General features: G+C 47.6%; 1 protein-coding gene across 1 annotated transcript in view; it reads left to right on the forward strand.

The window, feature by feature from the left end:
• The window catches only part of NPR1 (natriuretic peptide receptor 1), a 194,499-nt gene that overhangs the window by 102,162 nt on the left and 64,469 nt on the right, over positions 1 to 27,868 (forward strand). Inside the window, exons 10-11 of the mRNA XM_068106078.2 lie at positions 9,967 to 10,041; positions 10,215 to 10,292. Of these exons, the coding sequence (XP_067962179.1) occupies positions 9,967 to 10,041; positions 10,215 to 10,292 (153 nt within the window). The remainder of the gene's footprint in view (positions 1 to 9,966; positions 10,042 to 10,214; positions 10,293 to 27,868) is intronic.

Below are 27,868 nucleotides of genomic sequence, written 5' to 3' on the forward strand. Positions count from 1 at the left end.
ACCACCCCCCGCCAGCGGCTCTGCCCCCGAGTCGGGGCCGCCCCCCGGCGGGCGGACCCCCGGCACCGCCCAACCCCGCCGTCACGCCACCCCCCTGCCCTGCACCCATCCCAGATGCCGCCAGAGGCATCCCAGATGGCATCCCGGCATCCCAGACGCCGCCAGCCGCCAGAGGGCGCTTAGGCCGGGTCATCCGGTTGCCCCGCAAACTGACCCTTCAGGTGCGCGGGAATTCTGGGGGGGGGGGGGGGGGCGTGTGGCGGACACGATGGCTCGCTGGCGCAGTGACATATCCGCGCACCAGTGGGTGTCGGCCACGCCCCAGGTGAGGCGTGGCCTCCAGATATACAAGCGGGCTCGCAGCCCCGAGCACAGCAGTGCTGACGAGTGAGCAACCAATAAAGAGCTCGACTTAACCCAAAGCGTTGTGGCCTACCTTTGTTTGACGTGTGTGCCCAGCACCACAGTGCGCCATTTGTGTCTGTCTGATGAATTTTTGACGCCAATACATTCTGTCGTTACTTATCCAATCTCAACCAAACTTGACAGGATGACCAAGGGTTACACAATGAAGGTTGTAGCGCATTCATTTGCCCCCCTCCCCAGGGGGTTTTCTCCCCCCCCCCCCCCCCCCCCCCCCGAGCAAGTTTGCCGGCCATTGCCGTCAATGGAGTTGCACGTTGAGGTGTATATAAATGTTAAATTAGCTTTATCGTGGCGTATTTCCAAAGAGGATTTATCGTGGCGTTTTTCCAAAGACGCTTTTCAAAACAAAATTAATGATAGTCACATATGATTAATGTTATTACAAAACAATATTAATACTAATAATGTCCCATTTCCCCAAGGCGTTTTTCCTGCAGTGATAACATGTGTAAATAGCTTTTAGTTATAATGGCGTTTCCGTGGGAGCAATGGCTTCTACAGGAAGTAAAAATATTACACACCACAAACACGTATGCTTAGCTTTTTAAACAGTCGCTAATGCTCTTTATAACACTAAATGAGGAAATTTGGAGGAATACCGACATCTGTGAAGTAAGGTTTACTTACAGAACTGTGCGAAGATCTACTGTACTCTATATAACCCACAAATGATGGGTTAATAACATGGCCCTTTCTGCCACGACCGTGGCATTTTTCGTGGCAAACTTTTGAAACTGAAAGGGAGAAGCCCGGGTTGTGCTCATTTACCAAGCAGCTAGCTAGCGCTTGCCAAGCCAGCCGTTCCTTAACGGTTTTGAATGGAGTTCTTGCTCAAATGCTTAAACCACTTGGCGATCTTTTCACAAGAAACTTGGTAAATGAACACACACCCAATGTTCTTGAGATCCGACCATAGATCGACTGTAATCTATATACCCCAAAGAGGAATGAGTCTTCTTGCCCCTCCCGGAGTCTGCAGGTGTACTAGAATGCACCAATTAGTTAAAATCGGAATTTCTACACAACATCTGGAGAACCCAGGTGTGCACGTTCTGTAGATGCGTTTGTTGAGACATGCACTTATTTTCCTAACCGGTATAGATTGGCGATTCTCACCTTCAGGGGGAAATCCTATGTAGAAACATATGTTGCAGTAAGCTATCATTGTATGGGCTAGGAAAACAAAGCAATCTCACTGATGTTCGAGGAGACTTACACTGTTACTGTACCAGACAACCACCCAGCTAATGTAATTAGCAAAGGAAGAAAACAGAGCCTGACCTTTGGATCAACCCTCGCCTTTATCCACGAATTTTCAAGCCTCGGACAGTCAACCACGTTTTTGTTTGCTGTGTTCGTCCACTTCTTTTAGGCCATTGAATCTAGCACCGAGCACACACTTTTCTGCAATCTTCATCACTTCTTTCCTTGCTGACGATACTTTCATTAGTGCAATCTCATACAAGAAACCAATGTCCTTTAGCTGACTTCTGATCACAGCGATAGCTTAATAATATCAACGATCTCATTTGTAACAACGCTGTGCCACTACCATATTAATTGGATCGTGCTGCAGCATTTATGACAGGTGTAGGAGTAGAAGAAAGTGAATACGAGGGCCACAATTAATTTAGTAATTCAGTGTATGTATCAAGCCTGTATCAAGCCAGCCTGTATCAAGTTTGGCTGATTCAGCACTGAACTGGATCATTATCCTGTTTTATTATGATGAGGTTGAAGTGTGGTGCTACGCACACAACTTGCTTGCCAAAGAGGTAGGCCACAACGCGTTTGATAACCAAAAGTCTTTATTAAGAAAGCTCAAACTGTAGCACTGGGCAGGCTCGAGCTTGGAGCCCGCATATATGTGCCGGGGCCACGCCTAGTCCCCGGGCGTGGCCGATCGGTCGATAGGCGGGGCATGCCTTCCAGTTCCCCGCCTGGACATTCGCGCCACCTGCTGGTGCGTTGAATTCGTGTCCTCTTGCTTGTGTCCGCCACATGCGCCCCCCCAGAATTCCCGCGCACCTGAAGGGTGAGTTTGCGGGGAAGCCGGATGACCTGGCCGAAACGCCCCCTGGCGATGGGTGCCGGTCTGGGGGGTGGCGGGCTGGGGGGTGCTGGGGGTCCGACCGCCGGGGGGCGGCCTCGACGTGGAGGCAGAGCCGCTGGCGGGGGTGGTCCGGATCGAGGTGGGCCGGCTTGAGGCGGTCCACGGAAATGCGATCCGGGGCACCGCCGATGTCGACCGTGAAAAATTTGTCCCCGGCCCCCAACACACGGAAGGGCCCGTCGTACGGGGGCCGTAGCGGTGCCCGGTGGGCGTCGTGCCGGATGAACACGTACTTTGCCGTGCGAAGCTCCGGGGCGACGTGGGAAGGCGGGCAACCGTGGTGTGCCGTTGGCACCGGGGCGAACCTCCGGGCGGTCTCCTGAAGGGCGGAGCGCTGTTGTGCCGCGGACCAAGGAGCCGTGGAGTCGGGGATAAATTCACCCGGTGCCCGCAGTGGTTGCCCGAAGACCAGCTCCGCCGAGGAAGCACGCAGGTCGTCCTTGGGCGCCGTCCTGAGGCCCAGCAGGACCCAGGGGAGTCTGTCGACCCAGCCGCCATCGCATAGGCTGGCCCGGAGCGCGGCCTTCATGGAGCGATGAAAGCGCTCGCACAGGCCATTGGCCTGGGGGTGGTAGGCCGTGGTGCGGTGTAGTTTCACCCCGAGCCCTTGCGCCACCACGGCCCAGAGCTCCGAGGTGAACTGAGGGCAGCGGTCGGACGAGATGTCCGAGGGGGCACCGAACCGGGCAACCCAAGTGGCGATAAAGGCTTGCGCCACCTCAGCCGCAGACGTTGCCGCCAATGGGACGGCCTCCAGCCACCGTGTGGTGCGGTCGACCATGGTGAGGAGGTGGGTGAACCCTCGCGAGGGGGGCAGAGGTCCCACCAAGTCGACGTGCACGTGGTCGAACCGCCGCTCGGGCACCGTGAATGGGGCCAACGGTGCCTGAGTGTGGCGGTGGACCTTTGCGCGCTGGCACGCGATGCACGTCCTGGCCCAGTCGCGGACGGCCTTCCGGAGGCCATGCCAGACGAACTTTGCCCCGACGAGTTTCTGGGATGCCCTCGCGCCAGGGAGGGACATGCCGTGGATGGCGTCGAACACCGGGCACTGCCAGCCAGCGGGCACGATGGGGCGAGGCCGGCCGAGGGAGACGTCGCATAGGAGGGCCGTGCCCGCGACGTCGAACGGCACCTCCATGACGCGGAGGCCCGTGACGGCGGTCCGCAAGGCCTGGACACCGGGGTCGGTGGTCTGGGCCTCCGCCATCCGAGCATAGTCGACCCCGAGGTGGACCGCGTGCACGACGGACCGGGAAAGGCAATCCGCCACCGGGTTGTCCTTACCCGCCACGTGACGGATGTCTGTCATGTACTCGGACACGGCAGAGAGGTGGCGCTGCTGCCGTGCCGACCATGGCTCGGCGACCTTGGCCATCGCGAACACAAGGGGCTTGTGGTCAACGAAGGCCGTGAACGGGCGGCCCTCCAGCAGATGGCGGAAGTGTCGGACCGCCAGGTGGAGTCCGAGCAACTCACGGTCGAAGGTGCTGTACCGGCGTTCGTGCGGGCGAAGCTGCCGGCTGAAAAACGCCAGCGGTTGCCAAGCACCACACACCCATTGCTCGTGCACCGCGCCCACCGCGTAATCCGACGCGTCGGTGGTGAGGGCGATCGGTGCATTGGGTGCCGGGTGCGCCAGCATGGTGGCGTCGGCCAGAGCCAGCTTTGCGCCCGCGAACGCCACGGCCATCGGCTCCGACCATGCGATGTCACCTTTGCCCGGCTTGCCCCGGAGGGCCTCGTGCAAAGGGCGGAGGAGCTGGGCGACGTGGGGCATGAAGCGGTGGTAAAAGTTCACCATGCCCAGGAACTCCTGGAGCCCCTTGACCATGCGGGGCCACGGGAAATCCCTGACCGCCTCCACCTTGGCCGGTAACGGGACGGCGCCGTGCTCGGTGATGCGGTGCCCCAAGAAGTTGATGGTGGTGACACCGAAACGGCACTTGGCAGGGTTGATGATTAGGCCATGCTGGCCCATGCGTTCGAACAGCATGCGGAGGTGGAGCAGGTGGTCTTCCCGGGACGCGCTCGCGACTAGGATGTCATCCAGGTAGACGAACAGGAAAGGTAAGTCACGCAAGACGCTATCCTTAAGCCGCTGGAACGCCTGAGCCGCATTCTTAAACCCGAAGGGCATCCTCAGAAATTCGAAGAGGCCAAAAGGAGTGATGACGGCCGTCTTTGGGACGTCGACCGGTTGGACGGGGACCTGATGGTAGCCCCGGATGAGGTCCACCTTCGAAAACACGGTCGTGTTGGCCAACCGGGCGGAAAAGTCCTGAATGTGCGGGACCGGGTAGCGGTCGGGGGTGGTGGCATCGTTGAGCCGGCGGTAGTCCCCGCACAGCCGTCATCCCCCACCGGGCTTCGGCACGATGTGCAGCGGGGAAGCTCAAGCGCTGTTGGAGCGCCGTACGATCCCCAGCCACTCCAGCGTGGCGAACTCTGATTTCGCCAAGGCGAGCTTTGTGGGCTCGAGTCGGCGTGCCCGGGCATAGACCGGCGGCCCGACCGTGGGGATGTGATGCTCCACCCCGTGTTTAATGGCCACCGCTGAAAAGGTGGGCCGCGTGAGGGTCGGGAAACTAGCGAGGAGGCGGGTAAAGTCGTCCGCTGCCGGAAGCGTGCAAACTAAACTCGCCGGGACGGAACCCTCCAGCAAGCCGCTTGGCAAGCCGCTCGGTGAGCCGCTCAGTGAGCCCCTCAACCAGCTGCTCAGCGAACAAGCGAGCGAGCTAAAGGTTTCGGCCTGGACGAGCCGTTTGTGCTTTACGTCGACCAACAACCCATTCGCACATAGGAAGTCCACACCGAGCAATGCCATCGGCACGCTGGCGGTCACGAACGACCATTGAAAGCGTTGCCCGCCAAACCGCAGGGAGAGGTAGCGCTTCCCGAACGTGCGGATGGGTGTACCGTTGGCGGCAAGCAACGCGGGGCCCTGGCCCGCGGTTCGCTTGTCGGACGTGTAGGCTGGGATGACGCTTACCTGCGCTCCCGTATCGCAGAGGAAACGGCGCCCGGACAAAGTGTCCATGATGAATAGGAGGCTGCCGGAATGGCCGACGCTCAGGACCGCTACCGAGCGCCGGCCCGGTAGTTTCCCGACTTGTCAAACGAGCACGGCGGGCAACACTTCCTAGCCTTGTGGCCGAACCTGGCATGGTAAGAGCACCAGGCTTGCGGCGGCGGGGGCTTCGGCGGCCGTGGTTTTCTCGGCGGCGGTGGTGGTGGTGGGCGGGGCGCGGCAGCGGCCATGAGGGACACAGCAGCAGCAGCCTCGGGATCCACGACGGCCGCACCGTAACCCGACCGCGTGTCGCAAGCCGCGAAGGACTTGTCGGCCTCTACAGCCAGGGCGCGGGGTTCTTTTATTTTGGAACCAGCCAGCGCGAGGCGTACCTGTGCGGGTAGCTGGCATAGGAAAAGCGCCCGAAATAAGAAATCCGGGGCTTGGTCACCCAGCAACGACAGCATATGATCCATCCGCACGGATGGTCGTGTGTCGCCGAGTTCGGGAAGGTCCAGGAGGCGGTCGGCCCGTTCGATCTCCGTGAGGCCGAACGTGGCGATGAGGAGACGTTTGAGCGCCCCGTACTTGTGGTCGGCCGGCGGGTGCCGCAGGATGGACACGACTCGGGCGGCAGTGCCGGGCCCGAGGGAGGCGACCACGTGGTAGTAACGGGTCTCGTCCGCCATTATGCCTCGTAGCTGAAATTGTGCTTCGGCCTGCACAAACCACACATCGGCCTGTGCTTCCCAAAACTCTGGGAGTTTTACCGTGACGGCGTTGTTGGCCATGGCGCGTTCGGTGGACAGCAACGGCTGAACCAATCGGGGTCACCAGTGAAGTGTGGTGCTACGCACACAACTTGCTTGCCAAAGAGGTAGGCCACAACGCGTTTGATAACCAAAAGAGTCTTTATTAAGAAAGCTCAAACTGTAGCACTGGGCGGGCTCGAGCTTGGAGCCCGCATATATGTGCCGGGGCCACGCCTAGTCCCCGGGCGTGGCCGATCGGTCGATAGGCGGGGCATGCCTTCCAGTTCCCCGCCTGGACGTTCGCGCCACCTGCTGGTGCGTTGAATTCGTGTCCTCTTGCTTGTGTCCGCCACAAGGTGAAGAATTATGACTAAACTAAATAATCTAGATTCTAGACTAGAGCATGTGGTGTAATGGAAGGTGCAAGACATATACTTGTGAAGGGGTGTAAAGACAAAGGAAAAACTAGAAAGCATCTGAAAATGCAAAGCCCGTCCTCGTCCGTTTGTATTCAGATGTCTTCTTCGTCCACTTCTTCTTCTTCTTCTTCCTCTACCTCTTCTGCTTCTTCTTCCTCTTCTTCTTCTTCTTCTTTCTTCAGAATTCTCAAAAAAGAGCATGACAGGTAAAAAAAAAAAAAAAATGAAAATTGATGATTTTATGCTGCCTGGACCTTTGAGCTTTAGATCTTGAACATTGAACAAATTGCCCCAAAAAAAATAATCAATTTCTTGTTTTTGATTGGTGAACCAATTCTGTGACCAATATGCAAATTCTTTAAATTTCAGGTCAATTGGACAAAAAGTGATGATTTTATGCAACCTTGGCATTTGACCTTTTGATCTAAAAAAAACAATCAGCTTCTAGCTTTTCATTGGTGAACCAATTCAGTGATCCAATATGGGAATTCTTAAAATTTCAGGTCAATTGCATGAAAATTGATGATTTTAGGTGATGCTGACCTTTGACCTTTTGACCAAATTATTAATTTGCCTTCTCCATATTCTCATAATAAATCTTTGTTGAAAGTTTGATGACAAAACTCAAATGGTAAATTGAAATTTCAGATCAATGTGAAGAAAATTGATGATTTTAGGTGATCCTGACCTTTGACCTTTTGACGTTTTGACAAAGATTATTAATTTGTCTTTACCACATTCTCATAAGCAAGCTTTGTTGAAAATTTGATGCGAAAACCCAAATGGTAAATTTAAATTTCAGATCAATTGGAAGAAAATTGATGATTTTAGGTGATCCTGACCTTTGACCTTTTGACCTTTTGATAAAAATTATTAATTTGGATTTTCCACATTCTCATAATAATGCTTTGTTGAAAATTTGATGACAAAACTCAAATGATTGAAATTTCAGATCAATTTGATGAAAATTGATGATTTTAGGTGACACTGACCTTTGACCTTTTGATAAAAATTATTAATTTGCCTTCTCCATATTATCATAATAAGGGCTTGGTGAAATTTGATGACAATAGCTCAAATGGTTAAAAAAAAAAAAAGTTACGACCTGGACACACACACACACACACACACACACACACACACACACACACACACACACACACACACACACACACACACACACACACACACACACGATTACAAAACCCCGTCACCTGAGGGCTAATAAAGTTAAAATACGCTTCCATCCACATCGGTTATCAACTGATAACTGAGTTCCTTATGGACCCTTGTTGAATGCTACAAATGCCTCCAATGGGCACATTTATAGGCAGGCCAACCTCGTTATTGTTTTAAGTGTGGGCTCTCAATTTAATAGCAGGAGAGTAAGAGTTTTGTCCGCGCACACATGGTGCATAACTGTTTTTGCTTATTGAGTAAAACCTTTATGGAAGCAAAGGGCATGTCTTTAGGAACTCTCCTGCCTTTTTTGCTGACAAGGTAAAGTCATTGCAAGCAACACGGATGATTTGCAAATCGACTTTTGGTTGTCAGGTGTTGGTGATGCAAGGTGTGAAGGAACAGCATAGTAACTCCATAGCTATCGACATCAATTAGCGGAGAATATGATATCATTTTATGGACGTTGAAATTGCACACACACCAGCTTTGTAAGTGCAAGAACATGTCTGTGTGCGAAGTGTGAGTAAAACGTAGCTCACATGTTGTTATCGAGAGCAATGGGTGAGAATGGCCAGTGGACTTTTTTTTTAACAACAACCACAAGGGTCTCCAAGGGTCAAGGTTTTTACACTACAAGGGTCTCTGCTCAAGAACGAACTCATGACAAAGGGCAGCTGGTTTACAGACTAGCAAAGTGTATTGGGTAGGTGGGGAGAGGGTTGATGTATACCTGGAAGAATAACATAAAACGAGTGATAATGGGAAAGAATTGAAATGCGTTGAAGAGATTATGGGTGAGCGCATGATGTAGTGATGGGTAGGTGCATCATAAAGACTGAAGTGCAGAGGATCACAGACATGGGGAGATGATTCAACAATTGGAAGAAACAGGGGACGAATCAATGCAGGTGGGAAATTAGTCTGGACTTTGGGAGGGTGCCCAGGTGAGGGTTTCTTCAGGGATGCAGGTGGCCTGAGGTTGCTTGTGGAGGGCAGAGATACGAATGGCTGGAGGAGCAAGCCAGATGTAGGCCTGTTTAAAATAGATAGCCCACCAACTTAATGGGGATTGAAGCAGTAGAGGACAGTACATTGAGAGATGGCCGATACTTCTTGGAAGAACCCAAGACCAAGCAGAAATCTTTTGGAAAAGCATGTACCCTAAAAAGAATACCGCAAATTTAAATGTTCAACATGAGCGACATTGGTGTTTCAGGAAGATGCTTTGCAACCGGGGCAGCAGTATTGTTTGATGAGACTGTGCGGTTGGAGAAAAAGAGGAACAAAAGATTGGAGATCTCTGTTTTCTGGCAGTGGGAAATGGAACATACAATTATTAGGCTTTTGTTTCGGAATGTTTTTTGTGCAAGTGAAGGAGATGATTTCTTTTGAGGCAAGACTCGTGATAATGTTCAATCATACGATTGCATCCACACCATAGAGGTTATCAATGTTTATTCATGAGCCATAGAGTTTGACCTCATTATTTGATTTCATTGGGTTGTTTTTATTTGTCATTGTTGTATATCTGTACTTTGAGTATTTCTACACATTAACCTGCAAGTATGAGGGTCATGTTCGGTCCAGGTAGAGTTAGTAGGGGAAGAAAAATGCTTGTGATGCGTTAGGGGGTGACAAGAGATGGTGGTGCAGCATCTGCTCGAAGTCCTCGAACGTATGATGGGATTGAACAATCTCAGGAAGGTGGTTCCACAAACATGAGAAAAGTGGAACAAAAGAGTTTAAGTGTGCAGTAAACCTGGATTTCAGGATTTAACCGGTAGAGCTTCCTGGAAGAACATCCATTCCGGAGAATCTTGAGAGGGTCAGAGGGCTGAGAGAGCAAATGGAGCTGGACAGCAATAAATCCGTTCATAGTTATTGCCCTATTGAACAATGTGAGATAATCGATCATTCATCCACTGGCCTTCTGGGAGTTAAAACTGGCGGACATCCATGATGAATTGACGTGCTGCAAATCTTCAACTTAATTGCTGTTCTCAGTTTGTACATAATTATCTTCATTTCCTCTGATCGTCTCTTGTTGCCTTCCATGCTCAGCGTGGATCCTGCTGTGGATCGGTCCTGGTCACGCAAGGACGAAACAAGATGTTCGCCAAAACTGGCTATTATAAGGTACCCGATTACTTTTATGAAGCACCTGGTAGGCTGGTAGCACACTCATTTTTACCTTGTGGCTTCCTGTATTTGAGATTCCTAAGGTGTAAAGCGAACACCTCTTGAGTCATTGTGCTGTGTAATAACAAGTTTTGCCATAAATCATGTTCCACCAAGATGTGTTTCTGCAGGGAACCCTAGTTGCGATCAAACCACTAAAGAAGAAGAAGATAGAGCTGACGAGAGTGGTGCTATTTGAGCTGAAACATGTAAGCCAGAATGATGCATTTCTGTTTCATGCTCCACCCATGACTGTTATGTATTGTGATCATAATGAACAAGTTTTAAAAAAAACACCTTTAGAGGTCATTTCCCCCCGCAGAGCAGGGGTTGGCCTTTTTCGGGCACCGTGGTCCCCTTTTTGAAGCGGTGTTTTATGGCCGGATGCCCTTCCTGCCGCCAACCCTGTTAGTACGGCGGATAAGCTCTCGTATTATAACAATTGTGCATTTTATGACAAAAGCATGACATTTCTAACATAGTGCATACCATAAGGTTTATTTTTAGATGTGGAGGAAAGTCAGATTTGACCTCTTAGGATCGTGAGAGGTCAAATCCAAAATGGCCGCCAGCCCACCAGGTCTAATGTTCAAACGCGCTTAATTTTGGAACCAAACAGTGTAGAAAAACATTATAGGTGTCATTTCCAACTAAATTGGGGATGCCCATTCATTTGGTGATACTTTTGAGATCGCCAGAACTCAAGGACATGCATTTAGGTCACGGTGAAGGTCAAATTACGTTAAATATCTATTTTTATGATACTGCAGTTGGAACTGCTATTGGAAAAAGTTCATTTGAACTTTTAAAACTTTATTTTTTCCGGTACAGGGATAGGTACAGAACACCCAAAGACTAGAAATGATGAAAAAAAGTGTTTACACTGCAAGGAATGATGCAATAACCTCTGAAAAAATAACTGTAGTTAACCAAGTATGTCCACCAAAGCTTACATGAAATCAAGTGCAATGATGAAAATTGGTAATGATCTAAATCTAACGGTCTCCAGAACAGAAGCACAGTGCAGTGCACTTGAGTGCAGCTTTGGCACACTTGCAGCGTCCAGTGCAGCCACAGTGGATCAATTCATAGCACGATTTTGATGCTTCAGGGAGAGTGGTCCAAAGAGGCTGCCACTCAGTTGTCTCCTTTGTCCAGCCCCAGTCAGATGGGTCTGGCATCTCTGGATCCATGACCAATGCCTGGTTCCAACAGTTGGCCTGGTAGCAAGTGCGCTTGATGTGCTGCTTGAGTGCTGCCTGGGTTGGAGGAATGTTCTCGAGAGTTCTACACTTCTGTGTGAAAAGCTGTTTCCTGGCATCATTCACTTCCGTGCTCTCACTGGTTCGGTCGTACATCAGCACCACAAATCGCTCTAGCAGTAACATTGAGCCTTCACTGACCTCACTTGGCATGCCTAGGAGTTCATTGAAAGCATCATTCACCTCTGGGAAAGAGTTCCAAGTTTCCCAGGCAGTCTTCTTTCCTCTGCCAGCGAATGCAGATACAGGAGAGGGGATTCTGAAACACACAAAACACAATGTTAGCACCAACCACCACATTATACATCGAAGGTTTATATTCAGATCTGGCGATCTCAAAGGTATCACCAAATGAATGGGCATCCCCATTTTAGTTCGAAATGACACCTATAATGTTTTTCTACACTATTTGGTTCCAAAATTAAGTGTGTTTGAACATTAGACCCAGTGGACTAGCAGCCATTTTGCATTTGACCTCTCACGGTCCTCAGAGGTCAAATCTGACTTCCCTCCACATCTGAAAATAAACCTTATGGTATGCACTAACTATGTTAGAAATTTCATGCTTTTCTCATAAAATGCGCAATTGTTGTTGTTATTATCCGCTGTACTATGTTGCTGGACTATGTTGCTGGACTATGTTAGTCACCTCTTGCAACACACAGGGAATTACCAGTGAACTGGTACTCAATTTGCCGACCTCGGAAGGATGACAGGCTGAGTCAACCCACCTGGCGTTGGTTCAGCGATCGACCGGGATTCGAACCCAGGATCCTAGGATCCCAAGGCGGCACCCTAACCGCTAAGCCGGCACCAGGCTTATAATGCACAAGTCAGATGATAACAATTTCATTTTATAATCCATGAATATTACTGGACATTCCAAAAACCATTCATTGAATATATGGCTCTTGACATGCAATTTTGACATGTAATAGTCAAATGGCATAGGTAAACTTAAGCATGTGGATCTTCAAAAAGCTTTGTAAAATTACAGAAAAAAATAAAGTGCTTATCAATTTTTTTTCATTATAAACAAACCTTTCGTTGATAAATAGGTAATTTGACAACCTCACCGCACATATTCTGTAAATGTTATTAACGTAACAAATAGTGTGAAATATTAAACATGTGGAGTGTCCAATAAACACACGCACACAAACTTATCACTAAGCTCTTTCCCACTAACCTTCATCTCCAATAATGACCTCCATGGATGCATACTTTTTCACTCAAATCATGCCTTGAAATAATTTCTTGTTCTTGTTCCCAAAGGGAAATTTCAAATATACAATATTGACTAGGACACACCTTAGCGAGGAGGCTTCACCCGTGAAACTCACACCTTCCCCCACATGTAGGAATGGCTATCAGCTATTCACATCTACAGACACCTAAATGCGTGAGCAAGGGGAATGTGTGTGGTGATGATGGTAGGTGGACAGGAAAGTTGCACAATTATTGCTGACACATGAAACGTGGTTGTTAATTACTGTATTTTAAAATTACAGCATATGTTTATATTTATATATATACTAGCTTGCCTCGGCTCGCTGCACTCGCCACACCAAGTGCGTGACAGAGGAACAGGCTTGTTTTAGCTGAGGATAATGACTGTACCTGAGTTGTTGTGTTGTCATGATTTACACCAATCATAATACAAACACTGCACCACCACATAATTTAAAACACCTCACCACCACAAAATAAAAAACATCTCACCACCAAGTAATTCAAAACATCTCACCACCAAGTAATTCAAAACACCTCACCACCACGTTATTAAAAACACTTCACAACCACGGAAACAAAAGTTTGAGGGAGTAGTTCAGTGACAACACAGACACTGCCCAGATATGTAGATATATAAATAGATGACCTGACCTGAGTTGCTGTGTTGTCATGGTTTACACCAATAATACAAACAATCATTTTGCACAAATGTATTTGTGATATACGTGATATTGAGGGAGCTGCGCTCCAACGCGAGTCGAAAGAATTGACGCGACCAAAGACGGAATTCGTCCGAGTTGCTTTATTAAAACAAAACAGCTCAGGTATTCTGACAAAAGCCCGTTTATCGGGCAGCAATATATATACACATTTATGTCGGGAAGTTTGCCCGGCAAAAGCTATACCGGGCATGCCCGGGTGTCAAGGGTGAGCCTTGGAAAGGCGAGTCTGGACCTGCCCGGGCGTGTTTGGCTGCGGCCTGGCAAGTCGAGGCTGGGCGTGCCCGGGCGCTCTGGACGAGCATTGGAAAGGCGAGAGCGGGCATGCCCGGACGCTCTGGGCGAGCCCTGGAAAGGCGATAGCGGGCATGCCCGGACGCTCTGGGCGAGCCCTGGAAAGGCGAGAGCGGGCATGCCCGGGAAAGACGAGACCGGGCGTGCCCGGGAGGTTCGGGCGTGCCCGGGAACAGTGAGTCCGGGCATGCCCGGGAGAGGCGCGTCTGGCCGTGTTCTGGCCGGTGCAAGGCGATTGTGTGCATCCAGCGGTAACCGCTACAATATTACATTTTATAGACAATTTAAGTTGAAGGTTTGAGTTGAAAAATTTTTTTTTTTCAAAAGCACAAAAAAGGCTGTTTTTTTTTTTTCAAATATTTTCAAAAAAAATACACATAGGACATGCACATGGGAGAGATAGGTGCATACTAGAAGTTTGGTACGATTTTACTAAAGTTTTAGGGAGTAGTTCAGTGACAAGATAAGACAAGACGACACAGACACTGCACAGATATATATACACAAAGAATTAAGTTAAGCACCCCTACACAACGAATTAAGGTAAGCAACCCCTAATATATATTCTTTGTGTATATGTATACATTGGCATATATTCTAAGGTATGTGAGATCAAATAATGATTGGTATGACATTAGCAATTATCCATTGATGAAATTGAGTGATCAAAGTGAAAAAAAGTGATTGGTTGAGTCAGTGATCCGATCACGTGGGTCCTACACACGTTATTGACGCAAAGATCGCTAGAGGTCTTCTCAGAACAATGACTGTACGTTAGAAAACATAAACGTCATCCACACTGTCCGTGATGGACCTATAGCTCCATACTTAAATTGAGGTGAAAATATGCCTAAAATTCCCAAAAAATTTCACCTTAAATTATTCAGAATAAAATATTGAAAACGGCATGATTGTTATGTTTTTATGTGACCATAATATCACTTCTCCAGAAAATATAGCAATATCATGGGTATATTACACTGTTTTGACGACAACAAACTTGTAATGTGCGAGGTTGTAAAAAAACGGGGGGGGTGCTTAACTTAATTATTTGTGTATATATATACTAGCTTGGCTCGGCTCGCTGCGCTCGCCTCACCAAAGCGTCGTTACTAAAGAACGGGCTTATTTTAGCTGAGGCTAATGACTGTACCTGAGTTGCTGTGTTGTCATGATTTTCTCCAATCATAATACAAACAATTACTTTGCACAAATGTATTTGTTGTGTTTGTGATATTACATTTTTATATGCAATTTAGGTTTAAGATTTAGGTTGAATGGTTTTTTTTTCAAGAAAGAACCCCTCAGTACATACATAGGGGAGGGATAGGTGCAGACTGGAAGTTTGGGACGATTACACCTCACCACCACGTAATTCAAAACACCTCACCACCAAGTAATTCAAAACACCGCACCACCACGTAATTCAAAACACCTCACCACCACGTAATTCAAAATACCTCACCACCAAGTAATTCAAAACACCTCACTACCATAAAACACGTAATAAAAACACCTCACCACCAAGTAATTCAAAACACCTCACCACCATAAAACACGTAATAAAAACACCTCACCACCACGAAATTAAAAACACCTCACCACCACGAAATTGAAAACACCTCACAGCCATAAAACACGTAATAAAAACACCTCACCACCACGAAATTAAAAACACCTCACAGCCATAAAACACGTAATAAAAACACCACACAGCCATAAAACACGTAATAAAAACACCTCACAGCCATAAAACACGTAATAAAAACACCTCACAGCCACGAAATTAAAAACACCTCACCACTACGTCATTTAAAAACACCTCACCACCAAGTAATTCAAAACACCTCATCACCAAGTAATTCAAAACACCTCATCACCACCTAATTAAAAACACCTCACCACCACGTAATTATAAATACCTCACCACCACGTAAATCAAAACACCTCACCACCACCTAATTAAAAACACCTCACCACCACGTAATTATAAATACCTCACCACCACATAATTATAAATACCTCACCACCACGTAAATCAAAACACCTCACCACCATGTGATTTAAAAACACCTCACCACCATGTGATTTAAAAACACCTCACCACCACGTCATTTAAAAACACCTCACCACCACCTAATTCAAAATACCTCACCACCACGTGATTCAAAACCACCACAACGTTATAAAAATACTTCACAACCACGGAAACAAAAGTTTGAGGGAGTCGTTAAGTGACAACACAGACACTGCCCAGATGTGTAGATATATAGATAAATGACTGTACCCGTGTTGCCGTTTTGTCATGGTTTAAACCAATCATAATTCAAACAATTATTTTGCACAAATGTATTTGTAATATACGTGATATCACATTTTATAAACAATTGAAGTTGAAAAAAAAATCTTCCCAAAAAAATTCCAGAAAAAAAATAATAAAATGGAAATTTTTTCAAACAAAATACCCTTAGGACATACCGACGGGAGAGATATGTGCATTCCAGAAGTTTGGTACGATTTCACAAAAATTTGAGAAAGTAGTTCAGTGACAACACAACACAACACAACACAAGACAGGACAGACACTGCACAAATATATACATAGATATATTCAAAGCAAATAAATTGATCCTTGAAAGTGATGTAAACTGATATCGAACTCAATTCACGGACAGTACTGTGTTAAACTTCTGTACGTTTTCCAGAATTATCTCTTTATTTTGCACATTAGCCCAAATTTTTTTTTTAACAAAAACAAAAGTTAAATTACGACTGGGATTACGGACAGTAAAATTACAGTTCAGTACTTCGTGTAACCCCCACGAGCATTCAGGAGAGCACGTACACGTTGAGGCATGCTGTTCACGACATTTGCCAAGGTTTGGACAGAAATCGCTTGCCATGCAGTGAAAATAGCTTGCTGCAATTCACGCACAGAGGTAAGCTGCTGGTCCAAGTTGTCGATTTGACGCGTTAATTCTGCCCACAAGTTCTCTATCGGATTCATATCCGGGGACATGGCAGGCCACTCCATATGCTCTACACCACGGTCAGCAAGAAAGTGTTGGATCATGCGAGCACGATGAGGCCGTGCATTGTCATCTTGGAAGACAAAGTTTCCTCGAAAGGATGCACGAGCAAATGGAAGCAATGTTTCTTCCAGAATGGCCCTGTACTTGAACTGGTTCAGGTTTCCATTCAGAACAACCAATTCAGTTTTGCCCACTGCATGAAAAGCAGCCCAAACGGTCACCCCACCACCTCCAGGTTGGACTCTTGGCACTATACAATCTTCGTTGTAGGCTTCATGCACTTGTCTGCGCACTCTGACGTGGCCATCTTGACGATGACCAGAAATCTAGACTCGTCACTGAGAATCACGTGGCTCTCTGGCCCACTGCAATCAGCCCTGGCGGTGTTGTCTGGTCAGGCGTGGCTTTCAAAGGGGACGCCTGGCACAATAGCCTGCTTGAACCAGTCGTTGGTTGACTAGCCTTCTGGATACAGGCACATTTGTCAGTTGCTGCCACTCAGCCTGAAGCCGATTAGCAGACTTGGTACGGCCATTGCAGACTAACCGGTGCAGCTGGCGATCATCCCTCCTTGTGGTTCTGTGGGGACGTCCTGGCCTCGGTATTGGAGTAGGGACACCCCTCTGAGCATTTCGTTTCAGGATCTTTGACACCTGACCTTGAGTGATGCCATACTGCAGAGCAATAGCACGCTGTTTCATGCCTGAATTTCGTAAAGCCACCACTCCATGACCAACAGCATTGTCGAGTTGACGGACCATCTCCAGAGGAAGTGGCAATAACTTTTGTAGACGTGCAGCAGTTGTTTTCCACTAATATAGAACGCAACAACCCTTATATACCCGATTGTGAAGCCAATCATGAATTGTACCTGTCCGTATATTTTGTCATGCCACCTGTGATATATTCCTGTCATTGACTTCTTGCTGCGACAGACAAACAGTGACATGGTTCTTTTAACAAAGAAATCGCCGAAGCGTTAAAGAAACTCACGAGATTGATATACTGAGTTCAGAAAGTAAACCCAAGTCGAGAAAAAAAAATATATCCCATATTAAATGCCAAGTCTGTGTATATATTGTTACGGACACGATTTAGATGTTGCTTGACCGAGCGGAATGGCCGCCGTGTTCGCACAGTTTACCCGATTACACTCGAACGTTGGCCGAATCGCGCTACGCTAAATCAATGAAGGAAAGGACACAACGGCTGGGATAAATGCAACGACACAAGGGGTACAGTTCTCAAGACCTCCGGAGGAGGATATAATTGGTGATGCAGAAACGGGTAGATTACACGGTAAGAGGTAAAGCACAGAAAAGATGGGCACTTAGACACAGTCTTATCTATCCCCGACAGACCACAGACAAACGGGACAAGACGGACTTACACGGGGATTGATGGCAGGGAAGGACAGGCAGTCGATAGCACAAGGTGCACCTTGGCTCAGGGGCAGGATACAGCACGGTCCAGTAGATGCAGGGAGGTGTCACAGCGCTCGGTTGGTGGCGTCTCTCTTCCTTCAAGTCCAGCGCGCATCTCACGTCACCTCCCTCTTCCTGCGCATCTCAGCGGGGAGTGACACGCCCTCGGCTCGTTGGCCCCGCCCCATATGGGATCGGTCCGCCGCTTCTATTGGGTGCGGGGGGGTTACCGGGCTCCGCCCTTGACGAGGAGCTGACAGCGAGCCCCTGCGTGGTAACCCCGTCGGAGCACATGTTCAATGGCGGCTAACCAAGCTGGAGTGAGGACGCACACTCCCCGCGCCGCCGCCGCTGTTGTTGTTGTTGTTGTTGTTGTACCATGAGGAAGAGCTGCGGGGAGGTATTGGGAGGTCCTAAACTTTCTAACGGTGCCATACAATCACATTCTGGTGCAACGAAGAGTCAGAATTAATGGAAACGAGTCCTTAACTGACATAGACTAAGAATAACTAGCAAGATGTCCTATAGTTGTCTACGTGAGATGCGGTGGACCTGGATGCGACATTTAATGGGGGAAATAGGGGAAGGTCGGATCTGCAGAGTGTTGTTTACAGAAAATGGGACTAGGGAATGGGGGATTGGGGATAGTTGGGAAGTATTGGGGAAATAGGGGAATATTTACAAGCGGATATGGATGGAGGCCAATCTCATATCCGCAACAATATATATATATGGTATCTGTAATCTGGTTCTCCAACCTAATGAGCGAACATCATGACGTCATCATGACATCATGACGTCTTGCTGGCGGTTCTCCACTGATGATATGAAGGTCGCATAGTGACTGATATATATATATATATATATATATATATATATATATATATATATATATATATATATATATATCAAATGAATCCCTTTTTAGTTAGTTGTCCAACCTTTAATGAGCAAATAAATAAGTGCTCGACGTTTCGATCAACCAAAGGCATGGCATGTGGAGGCATGGTTTGGAGGCATGGCATGTGGAGGAGTCTGTTGTGTTGTTCACAGAGGAAGTGTTGGACTTACCACTAGCGTTTGGCCCTCTCATGCAGAAATGTACCAGAGAAACTGCTTCACCAAGCATATAAGTTATTACCTCGGTTGCTGTCACTTGGGTATGCATTCTTACTTTAGGTTTGCGATATATCAGTTCTTTTTGGGTTTTTTTTGTATACTGAATCGAGGCTCGTGAAAGAGCTAACATTTACTTCACAAACAAATCAACCAGACAAACAAAATATAGTAAAAGAGGGAGCGGAAGACAAGATGGGGAGAGAAGGGGAAGCACACAAACACAACATTTGAGAGCAGGGATATGTGTGGGAGGGAGAGGACTTGGGGGGGAGGAGGCGTGGGAAGGGGGGGTGGGAGAACTATAAAACACAAGAAGACCAAGGACTTCCAGGACAGAAGTTGGTATTTCAAAAAAGTGGAATTGGGGTGAAATTAGTGGGGGGAGAAACGATCAAGGTTTTGGATGGGGGAAGATAAGAGATGGTGGTGAACAGCTGTTTTAAAGACCTGGAGGGTGGAGTGGGATTGAAGAGAGTGAGGGAGTTTGTTCCAGAGGCGGGAGAAAAGAAGAATGAAGGAGTGAAGGTGAGCAGAGAGTCTTGATTTTGGCAGTTTAACCATAAGAGGGTTGCAGGCAGATCTTGTGCGACCTGTAGGAATATTTGCAGGACAGAGCCCAGAGAGAGAGCTGGGGGGGGGGGGGGGGGCAAGGCCAGAGAGGAGTCGGTAGAAGATGGAAAAACCACCAACCTGCCTGCGGTGAGTGAGTGAAAGGCCCTTGGAGTTAGCTTCATCGCGGGAGATTCCAATGATTCTGAACGCTTTGGTTTCAACAGCGTGAAGACGAGCTAGGTGTGAGGCAGGAGCACCAGCCCAGAAGGGAGAGCAGTATTCCATTGAGCTGTGGATGAAAGCCTTGTATGTGGTGAGGAGCTCAGGTGTGCCAAGGAAGGACTTCGCACGACGGAGGATGCCCAGTCGGCGACTGGCTTTGGAGGCCAGATTTGAAATGTGGTTTTCCCAGGAAAGATCATGGCAGATAGTGAGACCCAAAAGCTTGAGTGACAGAACTTCTTGGAGAGGATTATTCAGAAAGTGGATGGGAGGGTTGTCCAGTCGGTCTTTTCAGAGAGACATCGTAAGAGTGTGAGATTTGTCAGGATTGAAAGACATGTTCCACTTGTTTTCCCAGTCTGTGATTTTGTCCAGGTCTGCAGAGAGTGAGGAGGCTGCAGACTGCCGATCTGAGGGATGAAGAATGGAGCGACAGAGAGTAGAGTCATCAGCAAAGAGATAGAGAGGATTTTCAAGAGAGTCAGAGAGATCATTGATGAAGACCAGAAAAAGCACAGGGCCCAGAACACTGCCTTGGGGAACTCCAGCCTGAACAGGAAGAGGAGATGAGAGAAACCCATTCAGGGCCACACTTTGACTACGACTAGAGAGGAAGTCCGCCAGCCATGCGTGGAGATTTCCATGGATACCAAAAGGGGAGAGTTTGGTGAGCAGAGCGGGGTGCCAGACCGTATCGAAGGCACGTGATATGTCAAGGGAGACAGCTCTGATTTCCTGTTTGGCATTGAGGACCTCCATCCATTGTTGAGACAGCAGAAGCAGCATGTCCAGAGTAGAGTGACCAGGACTGAAACCAAATTGATGATCAGAGATCAAGCCATTGGCGAAGAGGAAAATTTCATATCTGAAGCAATGATGGATTCCATGACTTTGCTGATAATTGGGAGAAGGCTGATTGGTCTGTAGTTGCTAGGATCTGTTTTTGCACCTTTTTTGTGCAAAGCGGTGATGTTGGCAGATTTCCAAGCAGATGGAAGATGACCTTGAGCAAAAGAGAGGGTGAATAGAATAGAGAGAGGGAGTGAAAGAGCGGAAGAACAGGATTTTAGGACCCGTGGGCTGATGTCGTCAGGTCCAGTTGCAGAATCAGAGTCGAGGGTTGACAGAAACTTTTCCACCTTGTCAGGAGGAAAGGACACAGGAGTCCAGGAGCAGCTGGGTACGACTGGGTATGGTGGGTACAGAGAGGGATGGGTTTGGGACACAAGATTTAGAGGCAAACACAGAGTTGAGGCATTCAGCTTTTTCACGTGCGGAGTCAGCCGTGTGGCCATTTGAGGTGAGGGAGGGGATGGAGGGGGAACAAACACCAGAAACAGATTTGCCCAGTTGCCACCAGGATTTGGAAGAGGGGGACAGATAAGAGAGTTCGGTCCTGAGAACGGAGAGATATTGTTTCCTGGCTCTCCTGAGGGTGGACACACACTTGTTTCGGGCTTTGTGAAAGGAAATGAGATTTCCTTCTGTTGGATTTGCTTTCCAGGAGACAAAAGCAAGTTGTTTCTGGGCAATAGCCTCACCACAAGATTCCGTGTACCATGGACGGGAGGAAGGGTATGACAACTGAAGACGAGATGGGATAAATCTGTGCATGAGAGAGAGCAATTTACTTTGGAAGAATTCCCAGGATGAGTTGATGTCAGAGGCGGTAGAGATGGGAGACCAGTCCAGATGATTGACGGCTGCTTGAAGACCGTGCCAGTTGGCCTGAGTAAAATGCCAGGCTGAGAAGGCTCTCTGAGAATGGTCAGAGAGATGTCCACTTTAACAAGCATATGATCAGATGAGCCGATTGGAGCAGAAGAAGACCAGTAGACATTTTCAGGGAAGTTAGTCATAACCAAGTCCAGAAGAGAAGATGTTCCGTTGACTGAGATCCGGGTCGGGAAATTGACAGATTGTGTCAGTCCCAGTGAGTCGCAGAAGTCCTTTGCTGAAGAGCCATGGCTGGTGAGAGAGGTACCCACACCCAGCCAACTGGCATGGTGACAATTGAAATCACCACATATGAGGAAGAGAGAGTTGGGATGGGTAGATAGAAGTTGGTCCATATTATCAGACAGCGAGATGTAGATGGAGTCATCACTGTTTGGTGGACGGTACAACACACATATGAGCAAAAGGTGGGAACGAAGGAGAATCCGTAGCCAAAGGTATTCCTGGGGGTGAGGTGGAAAGAGGGCAGTGCAGGGCGAGTGAGGAAGAGAGTTTTTTTAAATAAAGATAGCAACCCCACCTCCAGGACGAGGCTCAGGTCTATCATACCGGAGGAGGGAGTAACCTGGGAGAGATACGAAGGAATCAGAGACATCATGAAGGAGGAAAGTTTCTGTTAAGCAGATCACGTCTGGTTTGTCAGAAGCAACCTGTATGGAGAGATCAGTCAAGTTTGAGCGAAGGCCCCGGATGTTTGAGGTCCATACCGTTAATGAATAGGAAGGGGGAGCATCGCATACAGAACGGGGGGGGGGGGGGCGGTAGGGTAAGATGTGGAAGAGGAGGAAGAGGTAGGGAGAGCTGTTGAAGGTGTGTCAGAGATTTCAGAATAGCTTGGAGAAAGGGAAGAATGGGGCAGACTAAGGTTTGATGGTGATTGGGTGAGGCGCAGTGGGGTGTTATTTGAGGAGGGGAAGAGTGAGGCAGAAGGTTGGGGGAGATGAAGGTGAAAGTTTGAAAGGGGGAAGAAGTGGAGGGGACGCTTTGAGGAGGAGGGTGAGAGGGGAGTCTAGGAGCGGAGGAGCGAGGGAGAGTCTCAGAGGGGAGGGGTGTGGGGGGAGTTTAGGAGGGGAGGGGTGATGGGGAAGTTTTGGAGGGGAGGGGTGATGGGGAAGTTTTGGAGGGAAGGGGTGATGGGGAAGTTTTGGAGGGAAGGGGTGATGGGGAAGTTTTGGAGGGAAGGGGTGATGGGGAAGATTTGGAGGGGAGGGGTGAGATTGGATTTTGAAAAGTGTACGATTAATGGGAAACGAACATTTATTGCAAAATGAGTTTCTTGAGACCTTCGAGTCAAAAATACGTTTGAGGACGCTGAAGGATGGGTGGAGTGCTGGAGAGTTTAGGGAATGTATGAAAGAGGCACTGTAAGAGATGGAATTTTTTTTTGGAATGAATACATTTGGTGAGCAAGTCGAAAGCATCCTTTTATAGAAGAAGAAAAAGGTGTTATAATATACGACAGAATACAGTTCTTCAGGGGACAGTTTAAACATTTTTAACAACGTGATCACGAACAACGTGATCGAAGAATGAACGAACAAATAAGAACGAATAAACGGATAAGAACAGAGAAGGAAATATTTTTGGGGTTTTTTTTTTTGAGTTGAGATTTTAAACAAGGAAGTATGGGGTGAAAAGACTGGGAAAAACAGACCGAAAGTAATTGCAGCGCAATCGACGAACCGCTGAGAGAAAAACAACGCCTCAAGCCAAGGTCGGACACGGTAGCCTACTACACTAGGCCTCAGAATACGCGACATGAATTAACCGACGATTTTGTATACAGGTATGAAAAATTAACACCGAGAATCTTATTAAAGACACACCAATAGGTACACACACCGAAAGAAAGATACAGTTTCGACAACAACACAATTGTGGAAAAATTACTTAACTTCAAAAGCGTGAGCACATGGACAGCTTTGAAGAGACGTTACCTCCAATCTTGCGCATGCGCACCAATCGCACCAAGTTTAGCTTAATTAATTTAAGTTACCACCATCACTTGAAGCAATTACTCATGTTGTTTATTTTTCATCTATTTATTTGAATTATGCTACGTTTTGTTTGATTCAACGTGTGATTTAACGGTTGTTTTGATGTAACACCCCAATGTGTGGTTTCAGTTGGTTCAACGGTTTTGGTTTTGATTTACGGTTTGAATTTGAATGGCATGAGTTGTTCCAGAATGGCATTGATTGGTGGTTTCGGTGTCCCCACTCCCTTATCCCCTTATATAAGGGACGGTATAGAGTTGTTTTGCTTTACTCTTGATAAAGGTCAGTGGATGCACGTTTATCCGTGTTGCTGATCGAAACGTTGAGCAGTTATTTATTTGCTCATTAAAGGTTGAAGAACTAAAAATGGATTCATTTGATTTTAATTCCAACCACAAGTCATTATTTAATATATATATACTAGTGGGGTCACCCGTGGGAATCCCACGGGCATGGACGTGTGTGACATTTCGACATATTGAGTTAGATGCTGCACCTGCACATTCAGTTTCACAAAATGGTTACTGGCAATTTATCAGATCCACAAATAATGTAATCTACACAATGTATTTACTTCTGATAACATGTGAATGCATGTGCGTGCACATGGGAAATACAGTTTGAATGTGTCATTACATCTCATGTGAAATGAGACTTTAAGAGCTCAAGTCCTCTCCCTCCCACATCACGCACACGGGGGAGAGTGGGTCACACACACACACATACACATCCGTCATCCACACATGTGCGGTCACGTGAAAAAGTAAGTACACCCCATGAAAAGTTTTGACTTTTTCAACATATTTCAACATACAGCTATTTGATCTTCATTTCAACAATATTGATAGATAAAGGTGATATAATATAACAAATATCATTAAACAATTACATTTTGTAGTCCATTGTATAATTTAAATAAACATAAATGCAAATTTCGCATGTGGAAAAGTAAGTACACCCTTGGCTCTAATAGGTGGTATTTCCCCCTTTGGCAGAAACAACCTCAAGAAGGCGTTTCTTATAACTGTCTACCAGTCTCTGATATCGACTGGGATAAATTTTTGCCCACTCCTCCATGCTGAATTCTTTCAGCTGTGTGATGTTTGAGGGGTTTCTTGCATGCACAGGTCGTTTCAAATCCCCCCACAACATCTCGATGGCATTTAGATCCGGGCTTTGACTTGGCCATTCCAAAACCCTCCATTTCTTTCTTTTCAGCCATTCCTTGGTGGATTTACTGGTATGTTTAGGGTCATTGTCATGTTGGAAGGTCCACCTTCGGTTGAGCTTCAACTTTCTGACAGGTGGCCTCACATTATCCTCAAGCACCCTCTGGTACAATGAAGAATTCATAGTGGATTCGATGATGGTGAGCTGCCCAGGCCCTGATGCAGCAAAGCTGCCCCAAACCATAATATTTCCACCACCATGCTTTACAATTGGTATCAGGTTTTTGTAGTCAAATGCTGTCTTTGGTTTTCGCCAAACATGTCTTCTGGTACTGTGGCCAAATAGCTCTACTGTTGACTCATCTGTCCAAAGCACATTGTTCCAGAAGTGCTGGGCTTTGCCTAGGTGTTCACTGGCAAACTTGAGTCTTGCCCTGATGTTCTTTCTGGACAGCAAAGGTTTCCTCCTGGCAGACCTCCCATGTAGATCAAATTTGTGCAGCCTCTTTCTAATGGTAGACTCGTGCACTTTGACATCAACAGTGGCAAGAGCTACCTGTAGGTCCCGTGATGACATTCTGGGGTTGTTCGAGACTTCTTTCAGCATCTTGCGGTCTGCTCTCGGGCTGAACTTGCTGTGGCGACCTGGCCTGAACAAGTTGGCAGTTGTTTGGAATCTTCTCCACTTGTAGATGATCGTCCAGACAGTCAAATGATTGATTTCAAATTGTTTGGAGATCTTTCTAAATCCCTTCCCAGACTCGTAGGCATCTATAACCTTCTTTCTGAAGGCCTCAGAGAGCTCTTTTGATCTAGGCATGGTGATGCCGCACACTTCAACAACAAAGAGCAAACCAAACTAAATGTCTGAGGTTTAAATAAGACAGGTTCCTACAAGATCCTCTCTAACGATGTTCTAATCATTTGCATCTGAGCTGGTGCACCTGATTCTAATTTTAGGTATTTGAAGTAGTGGTAAATGTAGGGGTGTACTTACTTTTTCCACATGCGAAATTTGCATTGATGTTTATTTAAATTATACAATGGACTACAAAATGTAAATGTTTCATGATATTTGTTATATTATATTTTAGGAGTCGCGGAAGGCGAGAGAACGAGGCCATTCGTAGGGTTTGAAGATGGTTTATTGTAACAGCAAGATCCAGCACACTAAACTCGAACGGAAGTCAGCACGCTTATATAAAGCCAAAAGCCCTCTTCGGAGGGCGTGGCTCCGGCAACCGCGCGTGCGTCACGTCCGCACAACCACAAGTCCAACAGGCCCGTGCACGTGTATTATGCCCAAATAAGGTAATCACATAAGGTAACCGCAACATGCGGTTACCTGCACATAAGGTAACCGCCACATACGTCCCCCCAGAATGCACTCCACGGGCCTATGCGTAGGCCGAGGCGACCGAGGGGCTTGGCAAGTCCTCGGGGGAGGCTGCCGAGGTTCCTCCCGGGCCTCCCGAGGTTGCAGGTCGCGGGTGCAGTGCCGAGAAGGCTCGAGCGGTGCACGCGAAAAGCGGGTGAGCCAACCGAGGGGCTGGGCAAGTCCTCGAGGGAGGCTGCCGAGGTTCCTCGCGGGCCTCCCGAGGATGCAGGGTCAGAGAAGTAGTTGCGGTTGTAGTTGTAGTTGCGCGAGGGTGACGAAGCGGCCGTGCCGCCAACGTCAGTGCGCGCGAAGGTGACGAAACAGCCGTTCCGCCAACGTCAGTGCGCGTGAAGGTGACGAAGCAGCCGTGCCTTCGGAGGGTCTTGGAATAGGTTCGCCCCTCCGGTCGTAGAGGAGGAGCCAAGCGCAGTGCGCGAACCTCATAGTCATGGCCGTCGTCGTTACCGAAACTCCGGCAGTTCGAAACTGCGCCCGAAGCCGTGCGGGAGAAGCCGGCGTCACCAGCTTAGGTGGCTTCCCTGGCTAGGGCGCGCTTGCCGTGTTCGTTCGCAGCCCCCGAATCTGTTCGGGGGCAGTAGGAGGTCACCAGTTTAGGAGTCGCGGAAGGCGAGAGAACGAGGCCATTCGTAGGGTTCAAAGATGGTTTATTGTAACAGCAAGATCCAGCACACTAAACTCGAACGGAAGTCAGCATGCTTATATAAAGCCAAAAGCCCTCTTCGGAGGGCGTGGCTCCGGCAACCGCGCGTGCGTCACGTCCGCACAACCACAAGTCCAACGGGCCCGTGCACGTGTATTATGCCCAAATAAGGTAATCACATAAGGTAACCGCCACATGCGGTTACCTGCACATAAGGTAACCGCCACAATATCACCTTTATCTATCAATATTGTTGAAATGAAGATCAAATAGCTGTATGTTGAAATATGTTGAAAAAGCAAAATTTTACATGGGGTGTACTTACTTTTTCACATGACTGTGCACACACAGTGCCTAACCATGGATAATTTTTTTAAAAACAAAGTTAAATGATGATCGGATGGAAAATGTTGCTGGTGTTCCAAAAAAAATCCGTTTTCTGCAGGCATGGAGTGCAGGGAGTTTCACGTCTCAGGAATAAAGTACCTCGACCTCGCTTCGCTCAGCCTCAGTCGAATAATTTAAAAATATTATTTGACATATTTATGCTGAATTGCCAAACCCCTCTCAATGTGATTGATTTACATTGTTCCTCATAACAGCTAAAGTAGTATACTAATTCCCAAGGGAAATTTTATGGTGATTCAATAAAAATACCGCCAGAATCCTTTCCAAAATCTCCGATGTCTCAAGGGTCATCAGATCGATATCCGATGAGATTTTCATCAGATGTCATGAGAAATTTCTGTAACGACTGTCAAACTGGATAATGCTGTTACGTAACAAAGCATTTACAGAAATGTGTTGGAAGACTGTTTAGAAAATGAGAACGAATGAAGAATGGGAAATATCCTCTCTATTGACGAATTCGCCAAAGGTTGCAATAATTTTCTCCATTCTTCTCCAGCACTTGTTTTCAGTCATCTTGGCAGAAAGTCTATTCAGTATCTGGATTCTGTCTTTTGTATCCACAAGAGGATATTCTA

This window comes from Myxine glutinosa, chromosome 2 (assembly GCF_964187855.1).
Source record: "Myxine glutinosa chromosome 2, kmMyxGlut1.1, whole genome shotgun sequence".
Classification (NCBI taxonomy): domain Eukaryota; kingdom Metazoa; phylum Chordata; class Myxini; order Myxiniformes; family Myxinidae; genus Myxine; species Myxine glutinosa.